Source organism: Pithys albifrons, chromosome Z, assembly GCF_047495875.1.
Source record: "Pithys albifrons albifrons isolate INPA30051 chromosome Z, PitAlb_v1, whole genome shotgun sequence".
Taxonomy (NCBI): Eukaryota; Metazoa; Chordata; class Aves; order Passeriformes; family Thamnophilidae; genus Pithys; species Pithys albifrons.
In genome coordinates, this window is record NC_092497.1 from 49,006,717 (window position 1) to 49,019,147 (window position 12,431).

Below are 12,431 nucleotides of genomic sequence, written 5' to 3' on the forward strand. Positions count from 1 at the left end.
AATGTATCTAACTTGTAGGCATTATTTTGGATAAGAAGGCTCTTGTAACCATGTTCCAGTTTTTGCTACTTTTTGTCACTCTTAATTGAAGTTTTTTTCATTTACAGTTTCTCTCAACAAATTAATCTGCCATGGTGGCTTATTGGCAGATGAATTTTAAAATGTGGTGTGTCTTTGCTATTTTTCACTTTTGTTTTTCTCAGCATGGCTTTAACTGAAAGCATCATGTTCCCATATTTAAAGGCACATTTTTTTCAGTTTTTTTAATTTCTTTTTTTCTCTTTTCACTAGCAAAACCTTGTAACTTAAAACAACTTTTTATTTCTAATATTTATTGCAAAGTGGCAATTTATTTTTCAGAATACTATATAATGTTTAGTAACCTGCCTAGAAGATAGTGACACCAGTTCATGTGACATAGGGAGAACTATGCAGATGATTGCATAGAAAATGCTTTAGCTTCCCTGTGTTATTTAGCACAGGGAAAACATATGCAAGTGTTTTATTAAATAGGTTTAGTGATACATTGACATATAGGTATAGAAGCAGGAAAAACAGATGCAGAGCTTTTATTTATGGAGAAGAAAATATTTACTGGTAACTAAAAATCATAGAATCATAGAATCAGCTGGGTTGGAAAAGACCTCTGAGATCATCAGGTCCAAATCTTGAAATCACTACTGTGCAAACAGATGTTTGATTACCTTAGTCTCACTTTATATAGGACAGTTTATCTGTAGCTCAGGCTCACTATTGGAAATTTTGTGTTTGCTTGTTTCTTTGAGGTTGCAATTTTCTAGTGGATTTTAGATCTATTTTCTTGATGTATATTCTAGTTTTATTTCCTATATTTTGTGCCAAGCTGTTTTACTCCTATGAATCTGTAGTTCTGGTATTTTTCTCAAGAAGAATAAAATATCTTTGTTCTTTTTGCTTTGAGAATAGTTCCCGCTTTAGTGTTGCGTTTCTTTCCTCAAGTATAGGTCAGAGGAGACTTTTGTTTTAGTAGGCTAAAGTCTTCATTGTCCCTGAAAATACACAGTCTGTTTGTCTTCATCCACCCTAGCAAAGGCTTTGGTTTTTTGACATTGCTTTGGTGACAAGAGATATGCATGTTTACTTGACATTGGATCTGGGACTTGTGGATTTTAGCAAAACTTTTGATACTATCTCCACAATCTCCTTCTGGATGTTCATAATACATTGAGTGAACAATTTATGATAGAACTGGGCCAGTTTTATTAGGTTTCTTCGAGTTGGTGACCAGTCACTAGTGGTATTCCTCAAGAGTCATTTTAGGACCAGTGTTCTTTAATGTTTTTATAAAGACCTGAATACAGGAATCAAATGTGCATTTATGAAGTTTGTAACTGCATTAAACTAAGAGAAGCTGTTGACTCCCTCAAGGGTAGAGTGGTTGTGCACAAGAGGTCTGGATAGACTAGAGAGCTGGGCAATCAGCAACTATATGAAATTTAACAAGAGCAAGTGCTGAATTCTCTCCCTGGAATGAAGTAATCTTGGTTGTATGTACAAACTGGAGTGAGAGGTTGCAGAGCAGCCCCACAGAAAGGTCTGTTTGACTTGCTGACAAGTTGAATCAACAGTGCCCTGGCAGCCAGGAGGGCCAACCGTGTCCTGGGGGGCATCAGGTAAAGCATCGCCAGTTGCCCAAGGAGGAGATTGTCCCTCTCTGCTCTGCACTGTGAAGGCCTCACTTTGTGTCCTGTGTGCAGTTTTGGGCACCTCCATATAAGGACATCAAACTGTTTTAGAGTGTGTCCAGAGGAAAGCGATCACGATGGTGAAAGGTTTCAAGAGCAAAACATATGTGGAGCAGCTCAAGTCACTTGGTTTGTTCAGCTTGAAGAGAAGGCTGAGAGGTGACCCCATTGCAGTCTAGAAGTTCCTGAAAGGAAGCAATAACGAGGGAGTTGCTGATCTCTGTCTGGTGACCAGTGACAGGACATGAGGTAAAGGAATGAAGTTGTGTCAGGCAAGTGCAGATTGAACATTAGGAAAAGTTACTTAACTGAAAGGTAGTTGGCCACTGAAATGGGCTCCCCAGGGAAGTGATCACAGCACCAAGCCTGACAGAGTTCAAGAAGTGTCTGGATGATGCCATTAGTCATATGATTTAGTTTTAGGTAGTCCCGCAAGAATGAGGAACCTGAACTCAATGATCCTTGTGGGCCCCTTTAAACTTGAGATACTCTATGATTCATCCAGCTATGGTCTCAAGAAAAGAGATAGACACTCTGAAGTGTTCAGAGCAGTTATTTACTGAGAAGAGGCACCTGATTTTCTTTTAGCATTTCCAATTTGTCAAGGGGTTTATTTTTTGTTTACATTTTTTTGCCATGACACTTGAGTGACATAAAGACACTCTATAGACCCTTTATGAATGTCTCTATAAAGACCAGATTGTCTTCTCTTGCCTTGTCCACAGCTGAAGAGGCTAGCGGTATTTGTCTTCTGCCATCCTTCTGGTGTTGCTGTCATTCTTTTTTGCCATTCATTCTGAAATGCAAAGAATTATGGAGGATTTGGGAGGTGATGATGTTGGTGTGGATACCAGAGTAGAAATAAGAGAAGTTGTTACTATGGTTTTTTGTTCTTGCTTCTGCAAAAACATTTCACCAGCTGCAAGTTCGACCTTGAAATTTATTTGGTCTTTTCTCTTGAACTTTCAAGGAGAGTGGTACTTTGGCTTGACTCATAAGGAAAAAGTACTTTAAGAGTCAGATTTTTTTTCCTAAATGCATATCAGGAAATTCAAGTGCTCAAACACTTCGGAGAACTTAAGCAATTAAGTTATGATAAAAGCTGCCTATCAAATACTTGAAATAGAATGTTAATTTTCAAAACATGAAGTGTTTGGGAAAAAAAGAAAATCCACTGAGCAGCAGTGTATCCCAGCTCAAAGAGTCAAAAAATTGGCTGCCATTGCAGTTCACTGTACTGAAGATGCCCCCTATTATCCTCAACAAGTCAGTGACTATCATTTAGAATAAGAAAAATAACAGTATTGCTTTCATTTCTATTTCTGAAGTGCTTGGCTATAATGGTAAATAACATATATTGACATAAATCTTTGTGGCAGAAAAAAATTCTGAACTAGCCTCTGGCTGCACTGCTGGCTCTCAGCTTCAAGGATGACATCTAACATCATGTTGAACAAAATGTCATGGTGCTGCCAGGTAGCTGAAGTCACAAGAAGGAACACCCATCTGTAATTGCAAGAAACAGAGGGTCTAGCAATCAATGTGTCCTTGTGATAGAGAAATGGATTCTTGATTTACAACAGTGTTGGCTAGCTGTTCCCTGCAGCTCCTCTCTCACCTCCGCAGCTCTCTTTCTTGCTACACCTTAGCCAGTTCCTCTGTTCTGTTGTGCTGGGGACACCTGGGGAACAGTGTTGCTTGTCATTGAGGAGAAGAAACTGAACTACTAATACTGACAGTTCTCTTTGCTGAGTGACTTGATTTTCTTAGTGGAACTTGCTGCAATATCCAAGGATGACCACCTTTGGCAGTATCAGATTGGTGCTAACTCCATGTGGCTAATCCTTAGAGTAGATAAAAGGGTCTAACTACTTTTGGCAAGGACTTTTAAATCAAAATGGCTTATGTTTCCACCAAAAAATAGAAGTGTAAGGGTCTGTGGTAAAAAGAAAAAACAAGGAACACTCCTGATATTTAGATGAAAAAACCTGTCATGTTGGAATCCCACAATTAAAGGAACAAAGGCTATCCAGTAATGAGTCAAAAACATCCTACTGAATGGAAGAATAATGAAGGAAACAGACATGGAAAAGAGATTTTCTGCAATTTCTATTGCTTTGCATTGGTTTGTTAATGGTCAGCACCACTGTTGCAGTCTTGAAAAAAAGCCTTTAGCATCAATACTGAGAAGTCATTTGCATTTTTCTTTTCCTGTGAATGTTATCCTCCTGATATTGTTTCAGTGCTGTAAAACTGCATTCTTTAATCTTGTCTGCCCAAGAAACATTTTGTGCTATATAGGCCTTAATAGCACTGATAGCAAAAGGCTGGTTTGTAAATAACAGCTGCTAGAGCAGGCCTGCCTCATCCATGATATGTCTTTTGACCACCAAGACCTCTAACAGAGATACACCCACACTATGAGACTCTCACTTCCCTTTAAACATCATCAGCATCTTCCATGGCAACTTGATTTTTCTGTTGCAAATGACTATGGATGATTAATGCATTGTTAGTTTATGTAATTTCCCTTCTGTAACTGTCTTAATATGGTCTATTAATATGATCTAGTGTTCTATCTTGTTTAATTTTTTACATTTCCTCTAATTTGAAATTGTGTTACAATGCAGCAGAATATAATGAACAGCAATAGCTAAATCTTGTCCTCAACATTTGCTACATCCATGTAGGCATTTGTTAACATTTTTTTGTTCAATTTGGAGCAGTTGCATTCAGATTATAATCCATAGCTTGGTGTTGAAGGTATAGATCAGAGACACTTAGTTAATGAAAGACACATTTCTGTCAAGCAAATTAACAGTGGATAAATATTGGTGAAGGATGCAGCTCTGAGGGGCTCAGTTCTGAGTGATTAAGCAGCTCTAGAGCATCAGCCTCAAGTGATTCATCTCTAGCCCCGCAAAGCCCAGGAAGTCTCCCTTCGCACCAATCCCTCGCCGCACCCCGAAGAGCAGTCCAGACACCAGGCTCAGCTTGGTGGCAACAGAAGAAGCAAACTTGATTGGAGAGGCCCGCTTTTATGGGCTCAGGCAGGGAAGGTTCTGGACCAATGGGCGGAGCCAAGCTTCCCTTTGGTCGGGGGAAGGATTGAAAATTGGACCATTGGGGGGTAGGGGTGGAACATCATAACAACCAATTATAGAATGGGGATAGCAACCAATCAGGGAACAGGGATAAAGACCAATGGGGATACAGAACTTAAACCAATGGGAGAGAGTAGCAGGAAAGGAACCCTAGGGGATGATGGGAAGAAGGAACCTGGAGAGGGAATGACTAAGGGAAAATACAATAGGGAAGACATATTTGTGATGCACTTTTAATTCAACATTAGGGACAATAGAAATTGTCCAGGGTATTCTCCCACAGGAAATCTCCCTGTTTTGCAGAAAAGCTGTGAAGGACACAATAAGTAGGAAATGATTTTGTTTTTAACCAGTTGCATGTTATAAGGTGTTCCTAAAAATGAGAAATGTCTTCATATAGAAGACAAGTGATTACAGTTACAGTTAACAGCACTTTTGATAGCATGATACTGTTGATTGATATAGGATCAAAGAAGTTTAATTGTGAACTCAGGAGTAATTAACTGCTCTTTCACTACTGCTCTTAACAGCAGTAAAGCAAACTGTGAATAATGCTGATCTTCAGAGTATGGAAGAGTTTATCACATCAGAGTTTCATTACTGTAAAATACTTGACTAACCTTTGGACAACTATGTTATATAGTTAAGATGCTGTACAGGGAAAGAATTTCGCGGACACCTGAACAAATAGCTCTGTGTCACTAGTCTTGAACAGTAGCATGCTAGGACTGGGAGATAATTTTTGCTAATTCTTGCAGAAAAGAAGATGAATGTATAATGATGGTAAAATTCTAAATCACTGCATCAAAATCTGCGCATCTGCCTAAATTCTGAGCACACACAAGAATCATAAAAGAGAGCCCAATTTAGCTCTATTTTCAGGAAGAACTACATGAAAAAGTGAGGACTTTTGCTATCTTGCTTGAAGACATGTTTCCTGCTGTGGCTGACACATGTGATGATGGCCAGTAAACCCACCACACTGACACACTTTGTGCTAGGTTTCATGTTAAAGACACTAGTCATAAACTTCCTTGGGCAAATGCAAATTTTCTGTTTGGCATACATCTCAATTCCAGATGTTCAGGGATTTTGTTGTAGTTCTCAAGAAAATAAATGAACTTTCTGACTCACTATAAAAATATTTGTTTGTTACTGTCTTCTACTTTTGAACTTCCTCAGGCTGTGTTTGAAAGATATTCTAATTAAAAAAGAAACCGGACTTCTAGTGTAATCCCATAAACATAAGACCTGATGCATTAAAGCAATCAGACTAAAAAGTGTAGCACTTACAGTAAGACAGGGTAACATCAAAACTGATTCCTTGTTTAAGAGACTATGAAAAGAGAAGTAGAAGGGAAGGATGATACTTTTAAGACTGGGGCACTCTTTCTGCTGACAAAGGCTGTGCTGGTGTACAGTTAAAAGGAATAAACATCTGCAAAACACAATCCTATCTCACTCTAAATACTCTGGTCAATCATCTTAGGTCTAAAGGATTTAAAGAAAATATTAAGCATAAAGACTTAAGGTACTTTGGTAAGTTGGCTAAAGTCTTCCTCACATAAACAATGCTATGGAAGCAGAGCCCAACCATGGGTTCCATCCATCCATCTATCCATCCATCCATCCATCCATCCATCCATCCATCCATCCATCCATCCATCCATCCATCCCTAAGCAATAAAACTCCATATGATAGCTTTCAATAGGCTGTTTTAGCTTCTGGATATTTTATGTTTAAAGCACGCAGAAAAATTTGGGTTCCTACTAAGGTGATTCAGCAACACAATGCCTCATCTTTCTTATGGTCTGTGGTTGTGAGGAATGCTTTATTATTTAGAATAATAATTGCAATAATTAGAATAGTAACAACAATGTCGACCTTAATCCTTTTTATACTGATTGGATGATATCTACTATAATCTGAAAGACTAGGATGTGAGACTAATCTTTGAAAAGAGAAGGCTGAATAGCATGGTTAAATTTTATTTTTTTTAACCTTACCATGTATCTTATCATTACTGTGCCATTTCTGGCACATCCTCTGAAGTGTCTGTTGGAAGGATTCCTGTTTTCTTTAAAAAAATTCCAAGCCAAACTCCATTATGTTTACCTGTCCTAAGATATTTCAAAGCTTTACTCCACTTGTTTCAAAGCTACCACAAATGTGTTGTTCTTCCAGTTAAAATGTATGGTCAGTCTGAGCTTATTTTATAAGGCAATAGTCTCTTTGCTGTGATCTAACTAAGCACTTAAATACCTGATTTGTGTTGGCAACTTGGATGCACAAATGTAGCACAGATTTAAATTCTCTTTTGAGTCATATCACAGTGCTCTGCAGAATCGGACTTGAACACACAAGTATGTTTTGCAGATAGCATTAGCACCACACAGAGGGTACATATGCACAGGCAACTGTGTGAAGATGTCAAGTTTGGCCTTGTAAAAGCATGTATAAAATTTGACATGTTTGCCTATAATATCTGAACAGCAGTTATTTATTAGACAGCTATGATCACTGTTGAGGTGGAAGGGAAGCAGTATCTGTGAAGTCAATGGCAAAATTTGCTTAACTCAGCATTTCACCTGAAGTGTCTTAAGCAGTCTACTCCAGCTTTGCTTTTTACCCTCTCACTACAAGCTCCATCTTCACTGGGGAATTAGTAAGCAGCTTTTGTGGAATGCCTTTGAAATTTCATCTTGTGCAGCAAAAACTCTCTATTTTTGAGCCAAATAGATAATTCACAGACACTAAGTCATTAACTGAGTTTATCCTTTTATTTTCTTTTGTTCATATTCCTCTGACTTGCAGTAATGACTTTAGCTGCTAACTGAAAGAAATTGAGACCCTCTGAATTTCAAGTATTATGTGTTCACTAAGTAGCACTGACATTATAGCTGTAAATATTTCGTGCAAGACACTGATTTCACTGCTTTGCCTTCATCTACTTTCTACTATTTCACATAGTAGACAAATATTCTTTCTCATTAGCCTGGCTCATAAGGATAGCTTCCATCCCACAATGGCTATACATATTAGCATTTTCAGTGTGAAAATCTGGGTCTGATGTGTCACACTCACAGCATAGTGAAGGCCTCACCTCCCAGCCCCTTATGAATATCAGATATTAAACTCTTGCTGAAAATAACTTTTGATCAATCTGCAAAGTTATCTATATCTATGTGAACTTATTTGTACTCTGCATCTGTTTCTATGAAATATTCACAAGACTCTCAAATTCCCTGTCTGTAAGTATTAGCAGCAATAAAACAAATAATTTCAGTATTCAGGGAAGGTTACCCCAAAAGGGGAGCAAGCAGTTTTTGGGGTAGCTCTATTTCAGTTAATTGCTAAAGACAAAAAGGGCTTTGATTAATGTGAACCCCTTCAGTCTGTAAGTCTTTCAGAGTGCTTCCTACACTGAATTTGAGAGGTTGTGACCAAACTGGAATACACATCAGATAAATTCACAGGTTCCTCACCTGCTAGGGCTGTTTTTGTGACTACGTCCTGTAGTCTCAGCATCTTTCTGTTACAGAATTCTTCAGCTGACAGAGATTTTAAACCGACAATAAGCAAAGCATGGAGATAATGCCTGCCTGCTGCTTCCAAACTCCAAAAGAACATACAAGCAGGCCTGTGCTAACAAAGACTGTTGTTTCCCATGTTTGGTAGGAGCATAAAGGGAAAGGAGCCTTGTTTTACTCCAAATAATCACATGAGAGGTAGATGACTGCTGTCTTGAATTATATTTTCCCTCCCAGACCTCTTTGAATACTAATGGAAGTGCTACACATCTACCCACTGTTCCTGCCATAAGATCAAAGCTGGATCAAAAACTTTTCTACAATTGATGAAGTGTCATTTTCCAGGTGTTTTTCTGGATGCACCAAAGTTCACTCCTGACTGATTGCTGTCCTAACTGGTTCCCATCTTTAATTGTAGCCTGCTGCTTCTCAAGGCTTCAGATGACTGAGTGGAGGTGACACTGATGGACTGGATGCTGAGCATCAAGGCTGTTGAAGTGAAGTCTCAAGCAAAGAAAACAAAGGGTATTATTGCTATTTGGTGGTTTCTGCTAGAAAAACACTGGGGAACTGAGTAATATATACAAAGGATATGTAAAAGAAGTGCTCAACTTGCTTCTGCAGCTTCAGCTAGGGAAAGAGGTGACTAAATGAAAAGCTCAGTGGGTATGCCTGGGAATAGTTTGGCATTCCCTTTTGCCTCCTCATAGAAGGCCAAGAAGTGCCTCAAGTTTTTATCAGGGATACAAATCAAATTGTACCTGAAACAGCACCTAGACAGAGTCACAGATGACTGAGACAGGATGGGACTTTGATCTGACTCTTTCTAGACTAGTTTATCTCTTATTCCTAGCAATCCCTCTCTGTGCTTTGTGAGTTTTGAAGAAGAAGGGAAAACTAACAGATTCATAGTCATGGTTCCACCTGGATGCAAGCAACTGGGGCTGGTATAACTGTGTCTCTGAGGACTGGTGAAGGTTCTTCCTAGAAACTCCAACAAGTAACTCCAAAGACAGGGTTATATTTGGTTTCCTACAGAGTGTGAAGCACACAGGCATAGATACCCAAGAACCCTCTTGCTCTAGGTTATACATAATGAACCTTCTCTAAGGAGAGTGGGTCTCACCCTATGAGATTGTGGGAAGCAGATTTTTTAAAAAAATATTTTATCTTTGCTTGCATCAGGGTCAAGTTCTTTAGAAAGGGGAAAAAAGTAAGGTATCTTGTCTTCCAATAAGATGAGTGATAGGAAACAGCCATATGTATAGGAAATTCCTGCTGTTGCGCAGCCTAGGCATTGCTACTTTAGCATTCACTGGCAAGAACACTTATTCCCTCTAGTCATCCCTCACTTGTTCTTTTCTTGACAGCAGTTGGGAAACAAGATAAGAAGACACCCTGAAAAAGAGTAATTATATCCTTAGCTTTGCTTAATCTTGATTTTTCTTCACCTTCTTTCATAATAGTTGATTGGTTGTTCTGTGTCAAGCAAATGCTTTAAAGAAATCTATTTATGGGGATGCTCTATTTGCAGCTGGAAGTGGCTTACGATGGCAAATAAAAGGACTTTCTCCACTGAGATGTGCAGAGCAGCCCAAGGTCATGCTAGTCAAACAGAAGACATTCTCAGTTTGTGAACTGTATCACTGTGTGTAGTAGTTTTAGCCAGGCCTCAAATTAGCAAGCTCAGAGAATCTATGTAGATTAAGAGATATGTATCACCTGACTCAAGCAACCAAAGAAATATTTCATACCAGAAGATGCAAACCTGAGATATGAATTCAGGAGTACGAAGTGTTCACTCAGTTCTATCATGGATGAAGTAGAGGGAAGACATGCACCTGCTGTCTTGGGCCTTGCTGCTGCTGCTGCTATTTACATTTTGAGTTCAGGGAAGTAGAAACATTTTGTTGTTATACTTTCTGTTTCTTGCTAGGTGTCTTTTGGGGTGCTTATGAACCTAGAGTAATAGAATCTGTTTTCGGTAAGCAGTAAAAAATTGTCGTTATATCTAACTTGTCTGCGTGTTATATTGTAGTTTCCTTTAATTTTCTCATTTCTGTATAAATATATAGAGTTAGTTTAAAGCTGTTGCCAGTTTTTTTCCTTTCTCCCTTTTCTCAGCGGGGGGAAAAGAGGCCCTAACCCTCTGTGTTGAGCAGTTGGCTTTTTTGCCAGCTCAACCCAAGACACTGTACTAGCACAGCCAGACACACAGAATCACAGAATGGCTGAAGTTGGAAGGCACGTCTGAAAGTCATGTGGTCCAATACCTCTGCTTAACGAAGACCACCTAGAACTGATTGCCCAGGACCATGTCCAGACAACCTGTGAGTTGTTTTCCAGGATTCAGGGTTATCATGTCAGGGGACTGTAAAAGTGACAAGGGCATATGTACGCCTCCTTTGCAGACTGACACAGACCTGCTGTTCATAGAGGTTGCCAAAAGCAATTTCCTCATGATTATTAATTTAAAGATACAGTCCTTGAATTAGTGAATAATAAGAACATAATGACCCATTAGTATGTGTCTATTCTGTCTCTGCTTCCCACCTGGCCACTTTCTATCACAAAAAAAAAGGTGAAATTTCTTATGCATGGCATGGCCAGTTACACTTGACCTGGACTGCAAGAGTATTTGAAACTAAACTGATTTTTCTACTAACATGAAAGTCAAGTTAATATCAGGTTTATATGAGGACTCAAAACACCACTGAACATGAACATTTCGATGCAATACCAGCTGGCTTTAATTTTTGTCAAATACTAATAGCAGAAGAACCAGTTATTTTTTCAAATAGTGAGCCCAGTCCATAATTTGCCTCTACATTCTAAGCATTTTAGAAAATGAAGAGGCTCAGATCAGGTCGAAGGCTAGCTCTGACTGCAGTAGTTCCTTTCAGAAGGCACTAGAAAAAAAAATTAAACAGGTTTCTTAGAGAATAGTAATAAGATGATTTTTTTTTTTTTTTTTTAGATCTGCCTGGGAAAATAGAATACAATGTAATTGCATAAGTAAATGATCTAAATTCTTTATTTTTTAATCAACCAGAGACTTTTTTTTTCCTTGGGAAAAAAACAAAACACTACTTCACTGTCCTGAGAAACATTCTCTTATGCATAAATCTTCAAAGTTCAGCTGGACTGGCTGTTTTTTAGAGGATTGATTGCATGCCAGGATATTTTTGACTCTACTGTGGGAATGTAAAGATGCCTACAAGAGCATATTTCTGATATTGCTACAAACACAAAAATCTCTTCTTTGTGAATCAGAACTCTGGAAAAGGATGCCTTCGGTGTGTCAGTAAAAACGTCTATTTTTCTCTATTATTATGCTGCTGAAGAACATAGAGGAAATCAAGAGGGGAGCATGTTATAATTACAAAGTGGCCATAAAATCTCCTCTTTTCAGTACTGGTGGCAGCAGCAGCAGAGATTATTGCCTTGCTGAAAGACAAGATTTGTTATAGCAACAGCCTATTACACCAAAAAACTTGTTGTCCAAAATTGGTTGGCTTAGCTAGGCAAAGGCAGAAATTTGTTAAAAGGAAAGGGAGTGAGAGAGGTACAGCTCCACATTTATTTATGCCACATATTTTGTATAAAGACACAGACAATGAGGGCTTACATATGCCATTGGCAGCAAGTGATTAGATGAGTGAGGCAGCTAGCACCCTGCAAGGACAATCCCTGTTTTTATACATCCTACCTGGGCACTGACCAAAGCTCCGTGAGTACATACTGCTTCCTCACAAATGCTGTGTGCTTTCCCAGTCATACTACTTGGCAGCCTTGCTGGAATGTCTTCTGTGTTTGTTGAAGGTTAACATGAAAAGAAGTATCTCTCCCTCTCAGAGAGTATTAGGAAGTAAGTTTGTGTAGCCTCAGAATTGTCCTCTCTGTCATCTAGGAGAGACAGCGATGCTCCTGAAATTGTCTTGCAGCTGTTCCTGATCTACTGGCAATGCCTTGCAGAAATGTAAGGAATGAACTGACTTAGAAGTGATAGCTGACGTTTCATGCTCAGGGGCCATTTCCTATGTAGAGGGACCTGAACACACACTGAAGAAAA

At 38.8% G+C, this 12,431-nt stretch overlaps 1 protein-coding gene across 3 annotated transcripts in view; it reads left to right on the forward strand.

Moving 5' to 3' along the window:
- The window catches only part of NRG1 (neuregulin 1), a 483,648-nt gene that overhangs the window by 9,809 nt on the left and 461,408 nt on the right, over positions 1 to 12,431 (forward strand). Inside the window, exon 1 of one of the 3 annotated variants that reach the window (XM_071580241.1) lies at positions 8,821 to 8,884. The exons of the other annotated variants lie outside the window; for them this stretch is intronic. Within the exon in view, the coding sequence (XP_071436342.1) occupies positions 8,824 to 8,884 (61 nt within the window). The 5' untranslated portion in view covers positions 8,821 to 8,823. Of the gene's footprint in view, positions 1 to 8,820; positions 8,885 to 12,431 lie in introns of those variants that run through there. 3 annotated transcript variants of the gene reach the window in all.